At 33.6% G+C, this 27,847-nt stretch overlaps 2 protein-coding genes across 9 annotated transcripts in view; both read left to right on the forward strand.

The window, feature by feature from the left end:
- The window catches only part of LOC117686655 (uncharacterized), a 186,773-nt gene continuing 158,926 nt past the window's right edge, over window positions 1-27,847 (forward strand). Inside the window, exons 1-6 of one of the 7 annotated variants that reach the window (XM_066080253.1) lie at window positions 1-64; window positions 801-859; window positions 1,965-2,188; window positions 2,777-2,996; window positions 3,364-3,391; window positions 3,504-3,927. In XM_066080253.1, coding sequence (XP_065936325.1) covers window positions 1,972-2,188; window positions 2,777-2,996; window positions 3,364-3,391; window positions 3,504-3,833 — 795 coding nt within the window. In that variant the 5' untranslated portion in view covers window positions 1-64; window positions 801-859; window positions 1,965-1,971 and the 3' untranslated portion in view covers window positions 3,834-3,927. Of the gene's footprint in view, window positions 65-589; window positions 860-1,964; window positions 2,189-2,763; window positions 2,997-3,363; window positions 3,392-3,503; window positions 3,928-17,063; window positions 17,266-27,847 lie in introns of those variants that run through there. The other 6 variants (XM_066080258.1, XM_066080257.1, XM_066080252.1 and 3 more) reach the window with 6 other exon arrangements.
- LOC136269557 (uncharacterized) lies at window positions 20,545-24,222 on the forward strand. Of its 2 annotated transcripts, none has more exons than XM_066080247.1 (5): window positions 20,545-20,657; window positions 21,751-21,974; window positions 22,680-22,935; window positions 23,340-23,367; window positions 23,496-24,222. In XM_066080247.1, exons 2-5 carry the CDS (start codon window positions 21,758-21,760, stop codon window positions 23,823-23,825), a joined length of 831 nt encoding a protein of 276 aa, XP_065936319.1. In that variant the 5' UTR covers window positions 20,545-20,657; window positions 21,751-21,757; the 3' UTR covers window positions 23,826-24,222. The 2 variants fall into 2 exon arrangements, with proteins under 2 accessions (XP_065936319.1, XP_065936320.1); XM_066080248.1 differs by having other exon boundaries at window positions 20,551-20,657; window positions 21,735-21,974.

A 27,847-nucleotide genomic window follows, 5' to 3' on the forward strand; every position in this document is an offset into this window, starting at 1 on the left:
TGTGACCATGTCGTTCCAAATAAAAATGAACAGAATGGGTGGACCTTGGTACAATAGACGATAAGTACATGTTTATGAAGTCAAAAATTGTACACTGTATTATTATTTATTGATTGCAAACAATGACAAAGCTGAAATGCTATTAAAAGTGATTTGAAATAACGATGTTAATTACAAATCATAATCCTCATTCAATGATAAATAATCATTTAACTGACTGAAAATTTGACATGTCTGAAATTGCTTCATGATACCGAGGCCAGATCTAGAGATATATGTATGTCAAAACCAAAAGTTCATTAATTTCATAATTTTGGATAAAGCTTTCGTGCGTGCTTATGCACTTCTTTTCCACTAGAAACAAACCAAAAAATTAAAGATTTTATAATTTGGTAATCAGCACAATACTGCGGCATGCCGATTTATGAACTTTCATTATTTTAAAGAGGCTGGGAGGTCAACAAATTAGCCAGCAGAATTAAAATTAAAATGTTTTACTACATGTATATCTTTAAACACAGCCCTTTTTCTTTACCTTGGGAGATTTATATGTTGTAAAAATAATCCTAACCCCCCCCCCTCTCTCTCTCTCTCTCTCTCTCAGCATAGACAAACAAACGTTTCTTCGTCTGTTGACACATTCTGATACTGTAGCAGTTATTTCATTGGCAATCTCTATATACGGTCTGTTCTCAGTCATGAAACTACTTATATGTTGATGCATCCACTTAAAGTGTGAGTATGATGTCAAAAAATATAATAATAGTGATAACAAATATCTCTTTTCCTTCCGCGACAAGCTCCTGCTAATCTAAGAAGACAGAATCCACTTCAATGTGAGGATTATTTCAGCAAAAGGGTAGGATTAAAACTTACTAATGTTACTTTTATGATAATTTACACATGTGTAGAGCTGAAGAGACTATCGTAAAACTTGTTTTTGCACTTGATATGTTTATAGTAACACAAATAATTATATACATATTTATCAAAAGGTTAGCTCTTGGCCGTAGGGGTATAACAATTAATGAATAAGCTATATGTCTCTGTTTGCAAAGAAAGCTAAAATTAAATTTAATGATATAACAATGAACAACGGTTCAATGACTTTGTTACATCATATACAATCGCCTATTTATATCAATCAGTATCTATCATGCAGTAAATGAATATGCAAAAAAAAACCCACGAAATTGATGATAAAAATTCAAATAAAGGAAACAAAATTGAAAAATAAAGACACATACGTCTTTGCAAGCAGAGAGTTTCCTGTCGGCATAGGTTGCGAGGATGAGTGACATAATGAGATATTTTAAGGTGTTTTTTTTTTAGAACAACTACAATTGCTACAATAATAATGGCATACACACATTTATTTGAAAATAATTTAGCTTACGGAAGTTTTGGCATATTTGACATAATCACTAAAAGCAACCCATTAACATGTAGTAAAACCGTATCTATAAGAGTCATGCAATTGGTAGAGGTTAACTTGAAGTACCTTGAAAGATAATGCAGTATATGAACATTAATAGTACGATTTAGTAATTCATCCGTTCGACTTACCTTACTTGGTATATGTTGTCTTTACGACTTATTATCTCGTTATTACGATTAATTATGTCGTATGTTCAGCTAATCGGCTCAAACGCAAGCTTGAATCTATTATGCAAGATTTAAAATAGTTGCAGATCTCTCTTAATTTCGCTCTTCTTATCATAAAAAGTGTTTTAATCAACACTTTTTTAAAATGTACAAAAATGTCCATAAGTATATGTATTAGATATATCACTTTTTTCTTGGAACAGCTACGGATACATTTGACATATCGCTATAATAAGTATGCGCTTATTATGGATTTTGTAGCATGTTTGATCTGTTAGGTAGAATAGATATGTAGATATGAGGAACTATTTCATGAAGAACTGTTTTTTAAAGTTTTTTTTAAAAATACATTTATGTAGGTGAATCATGCAAAGATCCGATTTTATAAGATGTTCTCAACCTAGCTGCTGTGAATTTGTACATATAACGGCTCCAGAGGACATCAACATTACGAGAATTGATCTTGGTTCTTGCACCACAATACAGAATAGACAGCTTTATACGGTTTATTACAACAATAACCAATCAAAGCAGACTCTGTATGAGAAAAGTTGCTGTCATGGCGACATCTATGTGATATATGGTAAGTATTATCGGTACAAACATGTGCATATCCAGGTACATTGTATTTCTTGTTCATTGATATATTTAATGTTGATGTTGTCGAGTCAATTTTAGACATGATAAATAATCACAAGATTTTAATATAATGATTACTAGTTTGCAATATGAAACAAATATTTTTATTTTATACAGAATTATTATTAATATACCGGGTATATAAATGAACACTTGTGAAGAAGAGATATAAATATCTCTTTCAATGACATTTTATCATAGGTACAATTTCGAAATTCTTTCATATTCATAGAAGATAAGTTTCGGGGTTTTTTTTAATATTCAATACAAATAATGATTCGAGAATAAAATAATAATTGGATTAGGGTGGCAGATCAAAGCATTATTTTGGATCATGTACAATCCATTTAACGTTACTATTTGTAACGTTTGTATTTGTATACGTTTGTATACAACGTTTGTATTTGTATACGTTTGTATTTTGATAAACTTATGAGGCACTATGCAATTATCACAAAAGTGACTAAAGTGACTTTGAATTCTTTTACTCATACGACTTTTTTTCTATTAACAAATAAGTATTTCTGTAAAGATTGTCCTCCCCATGCATGCCCAAAAACAACTCTGCGAACAACCACAACAGGAATACGAGCAGCGTCTTCAACCCATTCAGGGACCCCTCCCTCTTCTGATCCTCCAGAAGTCCCTACCCCCTTGGATCCCAAGAACACTTCGGTACTGTTCATCATTCTTGTGTGTTCAGCATTGCTAATTATCCTGGGGGTCGCTGTACTGATGTATAGACGTTACAGGTATACGCAGCACATGGAGTGTATTAAACATTAACTTACTTTCTACAATTTTTTTTTACTCCAAAATTACTTCTTGTAACCAATAGTCTATCGCGTAAGTCTCAATATTGAGTTTTTTACTTTTTGGTAATGCCAATGTAAACTTAGTTTAATCTATAAAACTAAACAGCAGATGTATTGTCTATATTTAAAGTTTTAATTACTCAAAAACATTGCCACAAAAAGAATGAGAACAACAAAAAAGAAACTTTAGCAACACGTTTTTAACCATTCTGTGACAAAAAACACACTGAGACTGTTTAGTTTTTGTCATCTAAACTTAATTACATCCTTCCCAGCATTTCAAAATATCTCTTTTTTTCCCCAGGAAATTAAGGTTGGCACCGGTGAAAAAGGTAGGTACAATTCTTTCTTAGGAATGAACGATGCACATTAATACATGAACATAAATTATGAACAATTCCTTTACAATCAAAGTGTAATGTAAATCTGGGATACATTTTCCAGCTACCAGATCATTATGAATACTCGGTTATAGAAGAATCTAGAATCACCGAGACGGTTGATGACAGCATATCGCCCACGACCACCAACTACTTTGTTTTAGAAGTGACAGAAGGACCATGCCCACCCCCAACAAATCTGAGTTCCAATACAGCGCCCACTCCTTGTTCATCAAGTGAATATGAAACCGTTCAACTGAATAACGAACCAGAAAAGCCAAGCGAGGGTGTATATAACACATTGCGTGAAAATAGCACACAACCAGATGATGTAACGGACAACTACAGTCGTTTTGCAGACTTTAATCAAGAGTATTGTCACTTACAAAGATGATCTAACAATTGAATTGAAAAACAATACATGAAGTTTTATAAACAGTGTGATATAGAGGTGACACAAGTGTCATTAAAATATATGACACAATATCGCTCTCTGTGATGTGATTTTTAAGAGAGTCAATATAAACACATTTGAATCAATATAAGCTGCAATTTTTATGATGAAATATTTTTATACGAAAATGTTATTTTCTACTAAAATGACAAAAAATATCATGTTTTATGAATTTGTGTTTGCCATATTTTTGTGGGAAAAGCTGTTGAGAAGCCTTAATTTGAAAAAAATCGAATTATTGTCGTCCTGTACAAAAATTGATCTTTCTTCGGACAAACATTAATGTTTTCTTTTTCAAGTCTTATTTATCATAAGAGCTGAAGTTATTTGCAGACTTATCATACTAGCAGGTTTTTGCAGCAAAATAAAATTCTAAATAATACAGCTCATATTGCTTAAAGCATTGAATGCTTATTTTTGGACGTCGTTGGTCTTGTAACACACTAAACGATGCAGATAAATTGAATACCGCGTGTTAGGCATTCAATGCTTATATTTTAATTCATACTGATGTCTATTTGTATGGCATAATTGTTTATCGTCGCTTTAAAGGCACTATATTAACATCTACCAAGTATTATTCCCTCTATTTCTTACAGAAACTTATAGTTAATTCATAGCTCTATGGAAACAGCCAGACTGAAATCTACACGCCCCGTTTATCGATTTGACGAAATCTGACAGCGGCTGAAACTGACAAGAAACTGACAGGACCAAGATTGACACGCCCTGTTTATCGATTGGTCCAAAACTACAGCGACCTAGAAAAAATTACGGACTGCACCAAATGATCATGAGGATGTCAAGCTCAAAGTCTCACAGGAGACGATTTGGCTGTTTCTTTTAGCTAACGTACTAGTGTACATTCACAGTAATTTAGTAAATTTTACTTACTTTTCATAAAATTAATTAGCTAAAAGAAAGATGTTAACATAAACAATAAAATGCTTTCTTTGATGATTCATGCGGGTTATGAAGGTAGCGATCATTGCAGAAAATTTTTTACATAATCCGCTAACGCGGGTTATATATTTTTTTGCAATGTCGCTTCCTTTATATCCGGAATGAATCATCAAAGAAAGCATTTTATTGTTTAAATATACGTACTGTGACAGAGTCATGAAACATTTAGGGAACAACCATATTAACAATTGATTTTGTTCGCTTCCGCAACTAAAAATATGGTGCCCGAAACATTGTCAAAGTTATTTAATTGACGGATAGATATGATTTAATTAACGATTTTTTAAATTAGTACATATTAAATTGATTATGTTTGAACGTTTCATTTAATCTAACAATAATGCATAATTATATATATATATACTCAAAACGCATGTTGACGTTTATATTTGTGCGCATGAATTCGCATTAAGTGTATTCAAAGAAAATTGAACATCGCAGATTTTCAAAGCAATCACAAGGGAAAGTACACACTGAATGTAAATATTGTTTCATGAAGTATCTATTTCAGCAATTTATGAAGTTTCATACCATTTGATTGGAAAGAATCTTTGCTGTCAGTTTTTAAAAACAGCCTGTATCGTTATTGAAATGACTCTTAACTACTTGACATCTAGTTTTTGTCCACAAATTAAAACATTCAATGTCGTTACTAATTCTTTCCATCCAACATTCAGTGGTTATGTGTTTTCATCAGCGCATTCAAATGTAATTGTTTTAAAATTATTAACTCGACAATTTGCAATTTTTTTTTATCAAAGTTGATGTAGTTTGCTCAAAATTAATTATTGCATTGGCAAGAACAACGTCATTTCTTTGCAAGTGTAAATTTCGTTGATTTACAAGGCTAACGATTTACCGATTTATTGAGTTACATTGTTATTCTATATACCTACCTCTATTTCTTAAGAAACCGATCGATTGTGATTGATAGATCTATTGAACGTGAGAGGGTTAAACTCTACACGATCCAGTTTTAACCAGTTTGTCGATCGGTTTAAACCTTCAATATATATAAACGGGCTGCACCAAATAATCCTGATGATGTCAGACTCAAATTTCTTATAAGGCTGTTTATTTTATCTAACGCATTGTTATACATAAACAATAATTTAGTTACCTCTGCCTACTTTACGAAGAATTTTAAGAAATATGTAAATAGAAACAAACAAATAAATAATATGCTTTTTTGGCGATTCATACCATTTACAACGGTAAAGCGACTTAGCAGAAAAAATACTTAACCCACTTACTTGAAGTATGTAACAATTTTGCTACTTTCATTTGCGACATGAACCACCAAAAAAAAGCATTTTATTGTTAAAAAGACGTTTCTAACATTTTCTCCATTACCAGAAACATGTTTAATAAAATTCAAAGAAAAACTCAATACAACTGCATTCACTGACCCAATGACAGATAATATTTAAAAAAAATCATAAAACGGTAGTATTTAGCGGGCACATTATTTAAACAATAAAATGCTTTCTTTGGTGATTCATTCGGGATATAAAGGTAGCGACATTGCAGAAAAAAACCCATAATCCGCGTTTGCGGGTTATGTAAATCTTTTTCTGTAATGATCACTAAAGCATTTTATTGTTTGTGTAAACATTTTTCTTTTAACTGATTAATGAATTGATTATGAAAAGTTAGTAAAATTCTCTTAATTACTGTTAATGTACATAAGTACGTTAGCTAAAAGAAACAGCCAAATCTCCTGTGATACTTTGAGTCTGAAATCATCATGATTTCGTGAAGTCCGTGGTTTTTCTAAGGTCGCTGCAGGCTTCGAACAATCGATAAACAGGGCGTGTCAATTTCAGTCCTGTCAGTTTCTTGTCAGTTTCAGACGCTGCAGATTTCGACCAATCGATAATCGGGGCGTGTAGATTTTCGTCTGGCTGTTTCTATAGAGCTATGAATTAACTATAAGTTTCCGCAAGAAACAGACGAAAATAATACCTGGTATATGTAAATAAATACTAATAATTCACAAAAATATAGTTTACATTGGAATATTCGATGGAAATTTACAGCACACGAAAACTTTTTAAAGAATGACCTGATAAGGTAAAGCTATAAGGTCTACCGTTGACAGTGATGAACCTGGTTTCCTATTATCATATGCATTAGATATTGTACTGTTCAGATTTCGATCGATCAAGGACTAATTAACGCAAAGAACGCAACAAAAGTGTATAAAGAAACACCAACAACCGATGTAAAAATAATCAAAAGCTACGATTAATTCAGGTTTGCATTTTAAAACATTAACAGAGCATCTATAACAGTTTTGGAAATGTTTTTTAAACAGCAATATAATTTAGATAACATACTTTCTTTGTTAGTGTAGGTGTCGTTATTCAGTATTATCTTTTCTGAAAATAGCATTTGTCATTATGACGTGGCATCCTTTCCTTTAAGAGTAACATATCCGAAATCATCTCTACACGGAAAGGATACTCATGTGTCGCACTTCTCAGATGACCTCATTTTCGTTGAAGCTTGACCGCTTAATCACGAATAAAGACCTACAATATGGTAATTGGGCCTCTGGGGCTCTTTGAATTCAACAAAATGCCCTTCGGACTTGTAAAGGCACCAGCTACTTATCAGCGACTTCAAGAAGAATGCCTGGGAGATTTACATCTTAAGTCCTGTTTTATCTACCAAGATGATGTCATCATTTTTCTTTAGCTTTAAAGTGGTCAGTCACTGAAACGTTTTCAGACTATCTGACCGGAGCCAAGTTTGCTGTATTTACGGATAACAACCCTCTGACGTATGTGCTCCTCACCACTGCTAAGCTGGATGCTACCGGTCATTGATAGATTGCTTCGTTATTATCTTACAATTTCAGCATCACGTATAAGCCAGGTAAGATGAATACTGATGCCGATCTATTGTCTAGGTTGCCAGGTAAGACTGACAGAGAAACATTATATGCAGATGCCATTAGAGCCATCACGGCCATAGGAGAGAAGCAGAAGCAGCCGTACATTACTACTCTTCCAGCATCTCCAGCCAGCTGTCAGCAACTACAGACAACTTTCCCTAATCTAGATGGAAGACACACTGACTTGAAGAAGTTGCAAGTGGAAGATGAGGTTATATCATCAGTGACACAACTCATCAGAGATGGTGAAAAACCGAGTCTAAATACAGCTAGGAATGAGTACGAAGCCATACTACACCAGAACTTTAAGAGACTAGGGATCAAAGATGACCTCCTTGTTCGACAGATCAAGACGCCTGAAGACAAGTGTCAGTATGTCATACCTCGAGAGGTTAGTCATCTTGTCTTACAGTATCTGCATAATAACAAGGGTCATCCTGGCCGCGACAGGGCTTCTTCCTAAGTCAGAGAGGAATTCTACTGGCCGAAGATGCATGCAGATATAACACAGTGGATGTGACTGATGTATCAAGTTCAAGACACCCAACAACTAGAGGGCTGAACTTGTGAGTGTCACCACCACCCAACCACTAGAGATGGTGTGTATGGATTTCATGACCTTGGAACCATCCAAAGCGAACATTCAGAACATTTTAGTTCTTACAGATCACTTTACCAAATATGCGGTTGCAGTGTCAACGAAGAATCAGACTGCCAAGACGACAGTGGATGCTATTTTCAATCATTTTGTAGTTCACTATGGCCTCCCGCAAAGACTTCATTCCGACCAAGGAACAAACATCTGCAGCAAGATCATCACAGAACATAGTAAAATCACTGGAATTTCAAAATGAAATTACATCTATCCTCTAGTTCATGCATACAACTGTACAGCCCATGACTCTACTGGATTTTCAACTTACTTTTTAAAGTTTGGTAGAGAGCCTAACCTTCCAGTTGATTTAGTTTTTTGTATCAGTAGGAATGAACAGTCAAACTCTATGCCAGTTTATAGAGAAAATTTTAAAACAGAATCTACAAGAAGCATATAAACTGGCAGAAACTGCTACCAAGAACTCTCAAGCCAGACAGAAATGTCACTATGACACCAGAGTCCGAGGAGTTACCTTAGTAGAGGGTGATAGAGTTCTGGTCAAAGTGGTGAGTTTTGATGGAAAACACAAAATTCAGGATCGATGGGAAGATCATCCATATATCATCCTGAAGCAGCCTAATAAAGAAATACCAGTATTTAAGGTCCGTAGAGAAGATGGTCAGGGGAGGATCAGAGTCCTTCATAGGAATCTACTACTGCCGATTGGGACGAAGTTAACTTCTCCCGTGCCAGCTCCCAGAACCAAGAAACTGCGGACAGTCAGAGATCAGAAAGTAGAAGCTGAAGAACCCCCTAATCAACACAACACAGATGAGTCTGATGAAGAGAATGATTTTCTTTATTTTGCAGGACAACCCCCTGTAGTAGAAGATGAGTCTGATGTGTTAGATGATGGGAGGAGCAGTGAAGCTGGCACTGTCACTGATGACGATCAGGATAGTGTCCAGAACTTCGAGGAAGGGTCGCGAGAGGACGATCTCAATCAGTCGACGGATACTGATGACCCAGAAGTTAGTACACATGTAAATAACAATAATGATGTTGTTATTCCTTTACAGATTGTAGATGATCCTGATAATGATGTTAGAGACCAAGAAGATGAATCTGATGAAATTCCAGAAAGAACACCAGTAAGAAAATCAACCCGAACGAGGACTAAGCCTGAATGGATGAATAGTTATATTTGTAACCAAATTCAGTCCAGTAAATGGAGAGATAGGGCTTTATTGTTTTCACAGATAGCTGACAAAGCCAGCAAATTGGATAAAGAGACTTCCTCCAAATGGCTAAAGTTGCTGTCTGATAACTAAATTATTTTCAGATAGGTACAACGGAAGGAATTATATTTGAAAAAGTTTCTTTTTGAAATGATGCGGACATCATTTCAAAAGGAGGGGGAGAATGTAATAGTATGAGATTTATTAATTATTATATTGATAAATCTAATTACAGTTTTGATATTAATTAGTTAAGATATAATATAATTTTAGCAATACATGCAGTTCTATATTAAATCGCCCAGGTAGAACACCTAGGTTTACCTGGCTTAAGTTAATTAAGGCCCTTAGGATATATGGTCCTTATATGGCCAATCAAAAGGTGTTTTTACAGAGAGAATCTATTGGTTTTTAAGTTTGTATAGTTGGGTTTCATTGGTCTGTGGATTTCCCTCCAGAAGTTCTTTGTGTTTTAAGTCATTCTTCATATTAAAGCTAAGGAGACAAGACTTAATATTTACGACTTAGAAAGACCTTTGAAACATATAGACTTTACTTCATCTCATATAGGTAAGCTAACATTAATTATTTCTAACCATAACAGAAGTGCTAATATTTAATTAATGGTACATATATCCTGTAACTTAGCAAATCTAATTATTTAGTAAGAGTGATTTTTTAGTGAAAGAATATTTATTAAAGTATATTGAGCTTCAAGAACTAGAGGTAATACTAGTGAAAACCTTATTTTAAAGTAATCTGTATTTTAGTATTACTTATGGAAATATATATGTAATTTGTAGTGTCTGTCTCTGCTGTGTAAGCTATAATAGCAAAGTGCACACCCATAGGGCGTAGGACTGCCCATTCCCATATGAATGGTATGGATTATGTTTTATCATTATTATTATAACGTATGTCAAATTTAAAGACATCTCATATATAGCTGTAAAGCATGTTTATGACCTGTATGGATAAAATGTGTAATTACATATATAATTACATATAAGAGTTATTGCCCTTTAATAAGAGTAAACTATAACTGTGTCCATAATGTATTTTATACATATCACTTACTATTGTTATATTTCATTTCAGAGCATTCATTTATTTATCTGTTATCTATTTATTATATCTGTAATCGCAATAATAAATGGATGTCCAGAACCTTATACAGTGGTATATATTGAGTATAGAACCAGCACTGTTTCATCTCTTCCGAATCCCTGATTGTTGAAATAAATTTAATATAAACAAGTTCATATTTTGTGGGATTTAAATCATTTAACGATAGGAAACTAACATTTTCTGTTGATAGCTACACGTAGGGAATTAAAACTATGTTCAAAGTAAAAAGTTGATTTATTTCAGCATACTTCTATTTTAACAAACGGGCAAAGTTTGAGCAAATTGTACTGAATCCATAAGTGTCGCACTGATCTGAGATTCAGAAGAGACGTATGTCAAATATTTTCAGTCTTGACAAATCACGCTAAGATTACCCTGCATTATTCCGTAGCATGACTGGGGATTTTACATTGCCATGCTCACATGTCAAGTATTGTCTACATGCATTAAATGCTTGTTTTGACTTTTTAAATGAAGATACAAAAAAAGCGATAGTGTGACAAGAATCAGTTCAAGATTCTCAAAACTCCTATTCCGTTATTATATACACTTGGCTCAATAAATATCCACGTCCAGCCGGGCGCTCGTAAAACAAATTTGTCCACCCGTGCCAAAAGATATGAGTCTCGGGCGGTCAGGCGGACGATTATTTCAAACACTGGTAAACCCTGATCAGAAGTATACCCCTGAAAGCAGAGGCTCTATGTGTATTCAGAATATACAAGGGGCAAGAATTGTAGGCAGTAAGATGGTAAGATAAAAGACGGGTCTGCTTCACACTTCAGTGCGTACAGTTGACCCCAAAAACAATTCCGGACTAAACCCAAAGTAAATCCCGAATGCATGGACCTAAATTTTCAAAAAACTGACTCAGAGTAAACCCCAAGTAAACCCCAAAAGTAAACCCAGGGTTTAGTTGGGGTTTACTCTGGTATTAGGTTGGGTCTGATCGGTACTGCTCTACTATACAAGTATTACAGTAACCGGTACATATCGAATTACCGAAATGACAGAATTTACAGAAATGACACCTGAAATTACCAGAATGACACTAAAATCTACAGAAATGACACTTTAAATACATCAAAATGGGGATATATTATATATTTGTATCTTTCAAGTAAATGCTTCATAACCAAACAGAAATAAAAACCTAAGTTAAATATGTATAACTTATTAGTTATTAATATAACTCTTACAACGACAATATGATTTATTGCTTATAGAAAGTAAATTTTAATTAACGATATATATAACAATCAATGAGGAATTTTCATTGCATGCATGCTTTTACAATATCAGAGGGTCCAATTACATACATGCCCATCTCATACTTGTTTAACTATCCAACCATTTTCCCGTCTTGCAAGTATACTATTACCAACTTTTTCGCAATAATAAAGCCATTAATTGATATAATTTAATATATTTGTGATGAAAAACATTTTTAATAAACATTGTCATAAATTTCGTGCAGAACAAATAAGTATTTTTTAAGAAATCTACAAAAACCCTGTTATCAGTTTCGAAAATCCCGGCCCGGCCCGGGTTTCGCTACCCATTTTAGTCACACTCATATTGAACGCACCTCGTGTGGCCCATAAACTGCTGCTAACACCTTTGTATTCCCCTGTTCTACGTATGCAGAACCATCAGCCTGGCTAAAAACTCCAAGTTTACATTGAATTTTTCGAAGTTCATGCGAGCGCCTTCCATCTATACGAAAACCTTGATCAGAAAGTAATTCTAACCCAGCCATGCTTAAACCGCAGGAAGTCAAAACTATAATACTAAATTATGAGTAAAACGGGTAGAAATGGAGAATCCGATCACAGCAAATTCTTACGTTATCAATGGTAAAGCTATGTATTTTTTCTCTGCAATTGTAGCTTCTTACAATAATGTACATAATGAGATCCACACGAACCATGTGATAAAATAAAAATAAAATGAAATAACAATCTTTATGTGATGATTAAATAAATAAAACCATATGTGCGGTCATTTGGTAGATTTGAGAATAAGAATGTAAACATTTCCTATGGTTGTAGAGAGGACACCAATGAATCCCCTTCGCGTTTTTCAGATTTTTAAATCTTCAAAATAAGTCTGTAGCTGTGCAGTTCGACAGCTATTCTGAGTGATTAAAAAGGCAATGTCCTGTTCTTGTATGCATATTTTTTTTAAAAAGTGGCTTGTAGGACTCTATATTTACTGCTTTTATATATTTTAGCAACATTTTTACCAGTTTCGGACAGAAACAAGCCAGTTCAAGAAAAGTTTACATTCTTATCATCAAATGTACAAGATGGCTGCACATCCTTTATAAAATAAAAGGATCATTTGTGCAATGAAATCAAAGCGTGAGGAGTGGGATATCTTAAATGTGCATTTGGGTTATTACTTATAAGAGGTTCTGTAAACACATACTAGTGCAGAGACATTTGCACCGTCTAATTCGGTCATGTTCTTGGTAGAAATAAACATCATTCATTTCCCCACGTTATAATTGAAATGATTTTGTTCAACAGACATTTCCTATGAAATTCAAGCGTTTCTTACTGTTATTTTTCAACTATAATCATGACAAAACCAAAATACTTGTACATAACCATAATTGCACAAGTAAGGAGCATGTCATCAACTAGATATAGGAAATTTCTGTTTGTCCTCGGTCATGAAACTACTTATATAAGTGCAGATATGCACGTACCCACTTAAAGCATGAGTAAGATGAAAAAATAAAAAATAAATAACATGATAGCAAATCCGACAAGCTTTTTTTGATCTAAGAAGACACAGGCCACATTACTGTAAGAGTACCGGTATTTCTAACCAAAAGGGTAAGTTTTAAACTTTTATCACTTTCACCATACACATTTAAAGAGTTGGGGAGACTATCGAAAGGCTGGTTTCTGCTCTTAATATGTTTGTAGGAACACAAATCCAAATATTTGAATAATATCGAAAAAGGCTAGCTCTTGGCTGTAGAGGTTTAACAATTAATGTACACGCTACATGTATATGTCTCTGTTTGCAAAGAAAGCTGAAAATAATGAACAATAGTAGAACTTCTTCATTACTTCATGTACGCTTGGTTTTGTATCAAACTATCAATGCATAAATGTATAAAAACGTCGAAAGTGATCATGATAATCAAAATTCAAAATTCAAAAGTAAAGCACACATCTTCGCAAGCCAAGAGTTTCCTATCGGAGTGTCACAGGTTGCGAGGATGAATAATATAATGCAATATTTTAAAGATTTTTTTTTTAGAACAGCTACAATAATAATGGCACAACACAATTCATTTACAAATAATTCAGCGTACAGAAGTTTTAGCTTATTCAACATTTTCACTTTACAACCATTCATTGGACATTACACTGATTCACAAACCTTACTTATCGGAGTCAGGTGATTGCAGTTGACAGTGGTAGAGGTTAATTTCAAGTAACTTGATAATAAAGTGCATGTACTTTAATTGTACAGCTTAGTAACTCGTCCATTCGACTTATCTACGTTTATATTTTTGACTTATCATGTCGTATGTCCAAATTATTTTTTCGTAAGCAAAACTCAGTATCCCTACCTACTACTTGTAGTAAAGATAGTAGCAGATGCTTTCCTCATAGCAGAGGCCGATCTTTCAATTTCACTCAGTTTATTGGTGATAAATCTCAAAAGCTCCACAGTGGACTGTGAAATACAAAATAAATAACATAGATATGTAGATGGATAATTTATTCAATTATTATTATTATTATTTTTTTATTCTTCACTTGTTACTTTTAAATACATTTATGTAGGTGAATTATGCAAAGGTCCAGTTTCAGAAGACGTACATGTTCTAACCCCAGCTGCTGTAAGTTTGTATACATAACGGCTCCAAAAGACATCAACATCACGAATATCGAACTTGGTTCTTGCCACACAAGACAGGATAAACAGCTTTATACGGTTTATTACAACAATAACCAATCAAAGCAGACTCTGTATGAGGAACGTTGCTGTCATGGCGACATCTATGTGATATATAGTAAGTATTATCGGTACAAACATGTTTATATCCAGATACATTGTACATTGTATTTCTCGTACATTGATATCTTTGATGTTATTTCGAGTCAATTTTAGAGATGATAAATATTCACAAGATTTGAAAAATAATGATTACTAGTTTGCATTATGAATCAAACATTTTAATTCTATACAGAAATATTATTATTATCATAAAGGTTAACTTGAAAAAAAAAAAGATATAAATATCTATTCCAATGACCAGTTAACCATACTGGCACTGTGCCAGTTATCGGCTAAGATTTAACGTTTTCTTTTCTTATTTCGTTATTTCGTGAATTTTTTTTTATAAATCTTGACATACTCTAAATGATGATTTCCTTGTTTATCTCTCTGTTATATCAAATCATTATTAAGAACTCAAAACATCTTGTTTTTGTGCTTTTTAGCACGCCCCGAGTTTGCAATGTTTTACGATTTACCGTACCAGTTATCGGCTTTGCGATAATAACATAATAAAATCCTTGTACTTGTTGATTTGATACTCTGCATAATGTTATTTGAATTATATTCAAGAACGTTTTCAAGCAAACTGACTTTTCTTTATTCGAAACAGAAAACTGAATTAAAAAATCTCGGATAGTCGCGTGCCATAAACCCGAACTCCTCTCAGTTTAGCCGATAACTGGCCTTAGTCGATAACTGGTACAGTGCCAGTAAGTATAATTTCGATCATTTTAATAAAAGGCAAATTTCGTTCTTTTTTAATATTCAATACAACTACATGTTATGATTTTTAAATAGAATAATATTTGGGTTAGGGTGGCATATCGAAACATTATTTTGGATCTTGTACAATTCATTAAACGTTAGTGTCATGTTTGTGGTATGTTAATAGGTAGGTATCTAGAGATGAATGAAGATAAGATAGGGAACGGACTAATGAAGGCTGAAAGAGTTACTATCATAAATCATCACGTACGGATAAAAATGTTGGTTGAGTTGAAGGATTGGATTTGTCGTTTCTAAAAAGTTTATTTAATTGAAAAACAGCCTACATAGGGATTGCGAAATATCGGACATAAACAACTTGCAGTTTATCAGAAAAGGGACATAAGTGACTTTAATTTTTAATGTGACTTTAAAAAGTTTTTAGCTCATCTGAGCTGAAAGCTCAAGTGAGCTTTTCTAATCACATTTTGTCTGTCGTCCGTCTGTCTGTCTGTCTGTCTGTCCGTAAACGGTTTACATTTTCAACATCTTCTAAAGAACTAGTGGGCCACTTCAACTAAACTTGGCACACATCACCCTTATGCGAAGGGAATTCAAAGTTGTAAAAATTAAGGGCCACGCCCTTTTTCCAGGGGAGATAATTAGAAATTATTGAAAAATTGTGAGAATTTTTCAAAAATCTTCTCAAGAACGACTCGGCCAGGAAAGCTGAAACTTAAGTGGAAGCATCATCAGGTAATGTAGATTCAAAGTTGTGAAAATCATGACCTCTTGGGGTAGGGTGGGTCCACAATAGAGGGTCAAAGTTTTACATAGGAATATATAGAGTAAATCTTTAAAAAATCTTCTTCTAAGAAACTAATCTGTCAGAATAGCTGAAACTTGTGTGGATGCATCCTCAGGTAGGTCGTTTTGAGAACTACAGTGCTCAACATGTGATATTACTATTAAATCATCGTGTTAGAAAAGGGACTTATGATTATAAACATAAGAATATGCAGGGGAAAAAAGGATTTTATTTATACAGGATCTACATGTATTATTGTACATTGTCCAGATAGTTTGTATCATGACTCCATTAACGATCTCCGATCCTCAGCAAAGTTCGATAACTCTAAATTATCCGGGTTTCTTTTATTCGTACAATAAATCTGACTTTAAACAGACAATTTTAGTTTAGTAATCTATTGCTAGTATAACCATTAGTTACACAACTGCATGTTTGGCGTAGTGGATCCACGGAGCACTCCCACTTATATACATCTTGGTATAGAGTTCGAGCCAATCGATGCACCGGAAATTTGTTTTTAACTCAACTTGTTTCCTTATTCCATTATATCCATCGTAGACAAACTCACAATTACTTTGAAAAATGCATTGATACTCTCTAAAAAATTCATTTTATATCATTTCATTTGTAAAGGTTGAAAGAAAAATATCATTCTTATTATGAAAAAAAATACTTTGAGGCTGAGGATCGGAGAACTGCTGATTTTATCATATTTATTGTTCCTCAGGTGAGCGATGTGGCACATGAGCCTCTTGTTTTTTGTTTTCATAAGACTGATTTTTTATAAATAATTTTTTGGGTAAAGATTATCTTCACGATGCAAGCCCAAGAACACCACTGCCACCAGCCAAAACAGGAATACGAGCAGCGTCTTTAACCCCAGGGACCCCTTCATTCACTGGTCCTTCAGATGTCCCCAAGAACACTTTTGTACTTGTCACCATTTTTGTGAGTTTAGCATTGCTAATTATCCTGGGAGTCTGCGCACTGCTGTATAGACGCTTCAGGTACACATCACACATTGCGTGCAATAACAGTTAAATTATTTGGCTGCAACATAACCATCAGGCTATACAGGTATTGCTCAAGTTTCGGTGCTATTTGGAATTGTTATACTTTCATGTTAAATACTGAAATCTGATTGGTTAAGACGCAGTTAATAATATTTACTATTACCCTCAGCGTTAGCAACGCACTTGGCAACGGGTAACATTAAAAAATGTTACATGCGCGAAAATTATGCGCGTACGGTTCGCTGTAGAATTCACGTTATTCCTATATAAAAGCAGTAAAATTTTCTTAAAAATTTTAAAAAAGACAGTATAACAAAATAAATAGTGCCTGTTTGGGAGGATAACAGTTGAAATTGACACCCCTCGAAAACCATTGTCAACCTCCGCTTCGCGTCGGTTGACAATGGTTTTCTCGGGGTGTCAATTTTAACTGTTACCCTCCCAAACAGGCACTATTTATATAATGTCACATATATGTATCTGTTAACACAACGAATTTTTACATGCGGATAAATTATACGCATACAGTTCGCCGTAGAATTCACGTCATTTCTATAAAATGGCATTAAAATTTTCTCTAAAATTAACCTCCGCTTCGCGTCGGTGTTGACAAAGGTTTTCTCGGGTTGTCAATTTCAACTGTTACCCTCACAAACAGGCACTATTTATATATTATGGTATATTTAGTTTGTTTAGAAAAAATGTCTAAAAATGATTTAAAAGAGACCATCAACATCCTGTCCTGAGTATCCTACTTTGGGGTGAAAATGCTAATCATCTAATCATACTGTGGCACGTGGTCCAGTAAAACTTATTAGAAATGTTAACCAAATGTTAACAGTAAACATTTTATTCATATTAAATCAATATCTTTTTTCAAAGAAATCAGGGTCGGCACCGGTGGAAGAGGTAAGTATATTTGTAATGAAAGACATGGAACGTTTTTAAAAGTTTAAAAATCACTTTTGTAACTTTAGGTTATTTTTTGCAGTATACAGACCATTGCGATTACTTAGTTATTGAAGAATCTCGAATCACCACACATATCTACAGTGTTATTGAGGCGACAAACGGATCTTATCCACAAGAAGAACACAATCCGTACACAACAAACCTTAGTTCCACTACAACTTCCATTCCTTGTCATTCAAGTGAATACGAAAGTGTTCAAATGAATACTGAACCCTTGCCATTCAAGTGACTGAACCCTTGTCATTCAAGTGAATACGAAACTGTTCAAATGAATACTGAACCCGAAAAGCTGCGTTGTGGGGTACATGTACCATAGGCTGTTTAAAGATCCCATTTCCATCACCTTCTGTATAATATTCAATTTAATGTTTGTTTAAGGAGGTTGGCACCTGAAATTATAGTAAAAACATTCGAAAACTACTTGGATACAAAAATGAGTACCTAAAATGTTCATTTATTTTATTTGTGACCCATGTTACATGTCATTTTTTTTAAATATAGGACCCAAACAAGAAATGATAATATTTCTCAAATTTTTGCTTAAATCTACCATGTAAATTGATAATTTGAAGAAATCAAACAAATATTTATAGTTTGAGCAATTATTTAGTTATGATTTTAATACAGTATGAAGTTGGACACATGTAGTGACTTTAAAAGTAAATCCAAGTCAAAGTTTAAAAATTCTTGCTTTACTTTTTTCTTAATTTCTTTTAAATTTAAGCTAAATATGCCAAAATACATATATTGATAGAAATATCAAAATATTGTTTTAATATGTTTTTTTTAGAACATCATGAATGTATCGTAATACACAAACTATCTAGAAGTGTGGTCTGCGATGAAAATTAGGAAGCTAAAGTATCAGTACTCTAAAACTAGTGAGTTATGAAAATTGTTCATTTCCTTTTTTTAAAAACCTTCCACCAAAAATTGTGATTTATACTACTAGAATTAATACGTGATGCAGAATTTTCAGATTAGAGGTGACCAAATATGACTACCCTAAACCTAAGGAGCGAACCTCTTTAAGTTGAAGAAAAATGAGAAAAAATATGAGGGAGGCTATACTCCACAGCCCCCTCCCCTCCCATGTGACTTGCCTGAAATATAATACTAAAAATAGTTATACGTGCATTTCAACCCTAGAGGAATGAAAATTTACTTCTTTTTTTTTTTTACATGTTCCTATTTAATAACCGAGCAGACGAATTTTATGATTCTTGTATATTTTGAACTGCATAGTACATTGTATTACTCATTTAATATAACATTTAAAACATTGTGTACATAATTAATAAAAGTACTTCCTTATATACGGCATTTCCGTTGTAAAGGATGACATTTAAACTCATGAAAATGGCACCGTTTTAAACAATGAATTATAGAAAATATACCATTCTTTTGATAAATCTATTACAAGAGTGAATAAATATGACACATCCTGATTAGTGTTGAGAGCTTGGGTTGTTTTTTTCTTCAATAAATGACGCATTATCGATGATGTTTGTACACCCTGTAACAGGGAATTTTGTCCGGGTTTGTGACCTTGTCGTTCCAAATAAAAATGAACAGAATGGGTGGACCTTGGTACAAAAGACGATAAGTACATGTTTATGAACTCAAAAATTGTACACTGTATTAATATCTATTGATTGCAAACACTGACCAAACTGACATGCTATTAAAAGTGATTTGATATAACGTTGTTAATTACAAATCATAATCCTCATTCAATGATGAATGTTCATTTAATAACTGACAGAAAATTTGACATGTCTGAAATTGCTTCATGATGCCGAGGTCAGAGCTAGAGATATGCACCGTTTTACCAGAATCTCTGACACAGATATAACTCCTCAAATTTCATAATTTTGGATAAAGCTTTCGTTCATTTTTACTTCTTTTTAACTAGAAACAAACCAAAAAATTTAAGATCTTATAATTTGGTAAGCAGCCCTATATTGCGGAATGCCGATTTATGAACTTCCATTATGTTAAAGAGGCTGGGTGGTCAACACATTAGCCAGCAGAATGAAAATTAAAATGATTTACTACATGAATATCTTTAAACACAGCCCTTTTTCTTTACCTTGGGAGATTTGTTGTAAAAATAATCCTACCCCCCCTCTCTCTCTCTCTCTCTCTCTCTCTACCAGCATAGACAAACAAATGTTTCTTCGTCTGATGACACATTCTGATACTGTAGCGTTATTTTCATCGGCAATCTCTATATACGGTCTGTCCTCGGTTATGAAACTACTTATATGTTGATGCATCCACTTAAAGTGTGAGTATGATGTCAAATAATATAATAATAGTGATAACATATATCTCTTTTCCTTCCGCGACAAGCTCCTGCTAATCTTAGAAGACAGAAACCACTTCAATGTGAGGATTATTTCAGCAAAAGGGTAGGATTAAAACTTATGTTACTTTTATGATAATTTACACATGTGTAGAGCTGAAGAGACTATCGTAAAACATGTATTTTGCACTTGATGTGTTTATATTAACACAAATAATTATTTACATATTTATCAAAAGGTTATTATTAGCTCTTAATTGGCCGTAGGGGTATAACAATTAATGAATAAGCTATATGTCTCTGTTTGCAAAGAAAGCTAAAATTAAATTCAATGATATAACAATGAACAACGGTTCAATGACTTTGTTACATCATATACAATTGCCGATATATCAATCAGTATCTATCATGTAATAAATGAATATACCAAAAAAACCCACGAAATTGATGATAAAAATTCAAATAAAGGGAACAAAATTGAAAAATAAAGACATACGTCTTTGCAAGCAGAGAGTTTCCTGTCGGCATAGGTTGCAAGGATTAGTGACATAATGAGATATTTTAAGGTTTTTTTTAGAACAACTACAATTTCTACAATAATAATGGCATGAATACATTTATTTGGAAATAATTTAGCTTACGGAAGTTTTGGCATATTTGACATAATCACTAAAAGCAACCTATTATCATGTAGAAAAACAGTATCTATAAGAGTCATGCAATTGGTAGAGGTAAACTTGAAGTACCTTGAAAGATAACGCAGTATATGAACATCAATAGTACGATTTAGTAACTCATCCGTTCGACTTACCTTTGGACTTGGTTTATGTTGTCTTTACGAGTTATTATCTCGTTATTACGATTTATTATGTCGTATGTTCAGCTAGCTCAAACGCAAACTTGAATCTATTACGTAAGATTTAAAATAGTTGCAGATCTCTCTCAATTTCGCCCTTCTTATCATAAAAAGTGTTTCAATTAACACTTTTTTAAAATGTACAAAGATGTTCAAATTAAGTTTATGTACTAAATATATCACTTTTTTGTGTCCGATACGGATACATTTGACATTTTGCTATAATAAGTACACACTTATTATAGAATAAGTTTGATCTATTGAATAGGAAAGATATGTAGATATGAGGATCTTTTTAATGAGGAACTGTTTTTAAAGTTTTTTTAGAAATACTTTTATGTAGAGGAATTATGCCAAGTTCCAGTTTCAGAAGATGTTCTATCCCAAGCTGCTGTAAATGTGTATATATAACGGCTTCAAAGGACATTAACATCACGAGAATTGATCTTGGTTCTTGCGCCACAAGACAGGATAGACAGCTTTATACGGTTTATTACAACAATAACCAATCAAAGCAGACTCTGTATGAGGAACGTTGCTGTCATGGCGACATCTATGTGATATATGGTAAGTATTATCGGTACAAACATGTTCATATCCAGATACATTGTACAATGTATTTCTTGTACATTGATATCTTTGAAGTTTTATCGAGTCAATTTCAGATATGATAAATAATAGATTTGAAAAATAATGATTACTAGTTTGCACTACGAATCAATTTTTTTAATTTGATGCAGAATTATTATCATAAAAAGTACAATTTCGAAATTCGTTCATATTCATAGAAGGTAAGTTTCGTTTTTTTTTTCCAATATTCATTACAATGAATGATTCATGAATAAAAAAATAATTGGATTAGGGTGGCAGATCTAAGCACTATTTTGGATCGTGTACAATTCAGTCAACGTTACTTAGTTGTTTGTATTTTGATAAATTTATGAGGCACTTTGCAATATAAAAAATATCTTATAATGCAATAATAAAAATATATGTTTAGGTAGGGATGTGGAGCTGAATTGGAGATAGAATGGGAAGGGTAATAATGGCTTACTAAGTTACTATCGTTACGTACAGATAAAAATATTGATTGAGTTGAGGGATTGAAACGGTCGTTTCTAAAAAGTTTAATACTTGAAAAAAAGTTTACTTACGGATGAAGGAATATTGTACGGAAACAACTTGCAATTTGTCACAAAAATGACTAAAGTGACTAAATTTTTTTTATTCATAATACTGCTTTTCTATTAACAAATAAATATTTCTGTAAAGATTATCTTCCCCATACAAGCCCAAGAACAGCTCTGCAAACAACTGGAACAGAAATACGAGGCACATCTTCAACGCCTTCAGGGACCCATCCCGTCATTGCGATTTTTCCATACACCAAAACTCCTCCCCCCACCGGTCCTCCAGAAGTTTCCATCCCCTCAGATCCCAAGAACAGTTCGGTACTGGTCACCATTCTTGTGTGTTTAGCATTGCTAATTATCCTGGGGGCTGCTGCACTGCTGTATAGACGTTACAGGTAATCGCAGCACATGAGTGCATTAAAGGTTAACTTGTTGCCTGCAAAATTATTTTCACTCTCCAAATACTACTTGTAACCAATAGTCTATTGCGCAAGCCTCACCAGAGTTTTAAGTGCTTGCTCGCGATCTTTTATACTTTTAGGTAACGCCAAATATAAGTTTAGTAAAATCTATGAAAGCTGAATAGCAGTTACAATGTCATTCATTTAAAGTTTTAATTACTAAAAGATTCCCCAAAAATGACAACATAGAGACTTTAGAAAAACGTTTTCTACATGATCTAGTCATCCTGTGACACAGAACACAGTAAGACTGTATAGTCTTTGTCATCAAAACTAAAGTACATCTTTCCAAGTTGAGACTCATTTCAAAATAAATACTTCTTTTTTTTTTTTAACAGGAAATTAAGGTTGGCAAAGGTGAAAAAGGTAGTTACATTTTTTGTGATGAACGAGATAAATATATGCAAATAAATAACGAACAATTCTTTTACATGTAAATAAATAATGAACAATTCTTTTACAAGTGTAATGTAAATCAGGGATGTATATTCCAGCTACCAGATCATTACGAAAACTCAGTTGTAGTAGAATCTAGAATCACCGAGACGGTTGATGATAGCATATCGCCCACGACCACCAACTACTTTGTTTTAGAGGTGACAGAAGGACCACGCCCACCCACAACAAGTCCGAGTTCCAATACAGCGCCCACTCCTTGTTCATCAAGTGAATATGAAACTGTTCAACTGAATAACGAACCAGAAAAGCCAAGCGAGTGTGTATATAACACATTGCGTGAAAATAGCACACCACCAGATGATGTAACGGACGACTACAGTCGTTTTGCAGATTTTAATCAAGAGTATTGTCACTTACAAAGATGATCTAACAATTGAATTGAAAATCAGTACATGAAGCTTTGTAAACAGTGTTATATAGAGGTGACACAAGAGTATTGTCACTTACAAAGATGATCTAACAATTGAATTGAAAAACATTACATGAAGTTTTTAAACAGTGTGATATAGAGGTGACACACGTGTCATTAAAATATATGACACCATATCGCACTCTGTCATGTGATTTTTGAGAGAGTCAAGATAAACACATTAAGCATTGATTGCTTATTTTTGGACGTCGTTGGTTCTCTAACACACCAAACGGTGCAGACAAATTCAATACTGCGCGTTTGGCATTCAATGCTTATATTTATATTTATACTGATGTCTATTTGTATAGAATAATTGTGTATCTTTGCGTTAAAGCCATTATATATGTTCATAGAGAGAGTTATGAAACATTCATTGCCTGACGTCATGACGTCAGGCATATCTAAGGTTTAAAAGTTGCGATCTCCGAAACAGTGCAGACAATGGGACAAGCAATATCATGATATTTCACAAAAAAGATTAACCGATGCATGTTTAAGATATGTCAGCATTTACATTCACAATTGATGAAAATGTTATATGGCATTTAATAACAACAGCGAGCAAGATTTTTCAAGTAAAAGGGACGTTCACCATGCAATGCACGTGTGTAATAAAGATTTAATCAAAGTACTGAAAGTACTGTTAGACAGTGGCGCCGTTTTAAAGTGGCATATTATATGTATGATAATTATTGTTGTCGAAAATCCAAAGCCAGTATCTCAAACATGTACTAATACTTAACGCTTATTCGCACAACTGGTCGTGAGTTTCTTACATGGATAATTCTGTGGAAATCGTAGTTGTGATCACAATCCACACTTTACAAATGTTGTGGGTCTTTATCGTCATCTTTTGGGGAAAACCCATAGATTTATCACAGTAGCCTTTGTAGTATTGAAGTTAGTATCTATATGTTTGTATCTATAAGTTTGTATCTATATCAGTTGACATTAAAACTCCGTTTTCGGTAATACATGTACTACATGTATGTATTTTGATTGCCCCAGAATGACTCATTAAATATATGGGTTGCCACCACATATTGAATGAATAAATCAAATCCAAAGCGATTTCATCACAGTACGCCCAAATATTTGATTGTATAAAGAAGGGGATTTTTTAGGTTTTTTCCCTTTTGACCTTTGGGTTGACCCCGTAAAGGGGAACAACTTTTGAAAAGTGTGGATTGGATATAATAAATGGATAAAATACTAAAATCATGTTCTTACTAATTATTTGGGCATACATGTAGTATGTTTATTGTCCCTCTCGACAGCATTTTCCGTCACTTTTTTCACGGGGGAAAAAATGCAGTCTCGTGGACCATCTCATTGATTTTGTCCTCATAGTCAGTTAATACATTTAGGTGTAAAGAAAACGGAATGGTTTATAAGAATCTGTTTGATAAAACTGGTATTGCTTTTGGAATGCATGTCATCATGAAACACAAGAGTCAATCAATATTTTATCTTCGACTTTAGTGGATTATTTCCATTTGATCACAACAAGTGAATAAAAATTTGAAAAAAAAATATAATATTCAGCCGCAGCAGTTTCATTAATTAACGTTTTAAAGTACATTTGTCCTATTGTATTTAGCTATAGATTTATTCAAATCATTTGAATGGATTTGGGAAAGTCACATGTATATTTTATTGCTTCTCAGTACACTTTAACACGCATAATTTACTTGCTACATTAAAACTCTTCTAGTAAACTTACAACAAATATTGATTAATTATTCAAAATTAGTTTTTAAAAACACCAAACAAACAAAATCCAAGTTGAACGCATGTTTTTCTGACCGTACAGCTGTGTATATAAATTTCATTTTATTCTTTGCACGTACTATATACAATATATCTAGGGTTCGCAAATCCCAGCAATATTTTCGGAAAGCTATAGTTCTGTAGCTCAGCAGAATCGCAAATATAGCATGGATGTATACGCTACGGCTGATGTAGCATTTCGTTGAGTGATGACACTTTCTAACCGGTGTGTATTTCGATTGCGAGTCGCAACAAACTGGCGCATTTATATATTAGGCCTGCCCATTATGGAAACAAATGTCGAAGAAAGCTCATAATAGAGTTGTTACTTAACTCGCGAGATAAAAATTATTTGAGAACAAAAGGGGCGATATTTACGTACATGTGTAATAATGTTATCTGTTAGTGAAAAAATCCCCCCAAAAGGTTCTCTAATAGCAGAGACGTCGACGGGCACATATGGATTAAAGTCACAGATTGTACTTCGCTCATCAAATTGCGTTATTCAGTTTATTGTGAAAAAATTCGACTGTTTAGTGAACAAAATTAATATATCTTACATTACCGTTCACAATGTACCATAAATGTATATGGAATATTGCATGAGTTGAACCGATTGTTTTTTCTCACAAAAAAGCTAGCGTTTGCTGCAAATTTATTTAGAGATACACGAGCTGACACGCCGTGAAATCCATAAGACGTTTTACAGCATATGTCTTTAATCCATTATTTGCTTACTAAAAAATCTGAACTGAAAATCTTTGAAACATCGTAAAATGTGGTTTGTTTATACATGTAAAATTGTAAAATGGCGACTCGATTTGCAAGTGAATTTTACAATCCGAGGTCGATCGATTAGCGTGTTTGAGAGAAAGTCAGCAGCAAGTAAAGCGTCAACATCAGTAGTAAATATTGTTTGATAAATATTGAGGTGCCTGTAATAAAATTAATGTTCCTACAGACTGAGTGGGTTACAAAATACGGTACATGTAAATCAGAGGTCATTCCAAAATTAAACACATATTTGTATCGTAAATTTCAAGTTTTTTGGATGTTTGAAAACACATGCACACTTGTAGAAGAAAGTGTGCGATTGATCGGTCGAAGTTCAATAAAATGTAATTTATGTAATATTCATTGTCAGTATCTGTTGTGAATTCTTTGGAATAAGCTACAACAAAATAAATATTCTGCCTCAACTAAAATTAATGCGTTGAAAAATTGAAATATGAAATGGCAAACCTGTTTAAATAGTGTGTTTCTGACAATTGTTTACATCATAAAAAAACAAGAAGCGATTATTGTGAGATCTCTTAGCAAATTATCGCAGTGATATAGTTTATGCAGCCCTGATACAGAGTTTAACGTCACAACTGGCAGTTGGTGCATAAATTACCGCGTAAGCAGACAGGGTAACGGCTCATTTAAAATAAAACACAATTTCATAAATTATTTAAATAAATGTACAAAATAATTAGCAGCTATAATACTTAAAATATCTGTAAAAGTTAATGTCTGTAACACTGCATACCTAACAGAGTTATCGTTCCTTATCCGCTAGGGTCCCCGTGAGAAATACTCTTCCGGTCAGGACGGTAGCAATAGACCGTGGCTATTTATAGCCACCGTCTAAAAATAGATCAGCATTCCACCATATTTGAACGGTGAAAAAGGGGGAGGGGGGCATTGCAACAAGTTGTAACATATTGTCTATTGCGGTACAATGTAAGTAATAATTGGTATTGGATTATCATTATTACAAGAGAGTCATCAGTTTGGATTAAAACAAATATATATTTATACAGCTGGAATGTTTACTGGAGGAACTAAATCGCCAAAGCGGGTTGTGACCCGATTTTCGTTCAGTTGGGCGATATCATTTATCTTGAAAAAGGGTCATCGTAACTCGCGTGTCTTACTAAATGTACATTACTGCATTTAACAATTACTAATCAAGTGTGTTTCTTAATTCGATATATTTCTTCCAAAACATCCGATCCAAACTGTAATATACATGTATGTAGCTGTTACAAAACAAATGTCAAAAAATTCATCTGACCCCCTCCCCATGGATCTTTGCCAATGGATGAGTTCATTCGTTGCGTAAACGGTAATAGCAGGATTTCGCGCAATAATGTCTAATTCATAGTTTTTGAGCGCCGATTAGTTGACGAGTCAGTTGGGATCATGCGAATACCTCAGAGC

The sequence above is a fragment of the Magallana gigas genome, chromosome 3 (genome assembly GCF_963853765.1).
Source record: "Magallana gigas chromosome 3, xbMagGiga1.1, whole genome shotgun sequence".
Lineage (NCBI taxonomy): Eukaryota > Metazoa > Mollusca > Bivalvia > Ostreida > Ostreidae > Magallana > Magallana gigas.

Coding starts and splice junctions, on each gene's coding strand:
- LOC136269557 (XM_066080247.1), top strand. CDS start 21,758: ATGCCAAGTTCCAGTTTCAGAAGATGTTCTATCCCAAGCTGCTGTAAA. Junction 22,936..23,339: donor CTGCTGTATAGACGTTACAG/GTAATCGCAGCA, acceptor TTTTTTTAACAG/GAAATTAAGGTTGGCAAAGG. Junction 23,368..23,495: donor GGTTGGCAAAGGTGAAAAAG/GTAGTTACATTT, acceptor TGTATATTCCAG/CTACCAGATCATTACGAAAA.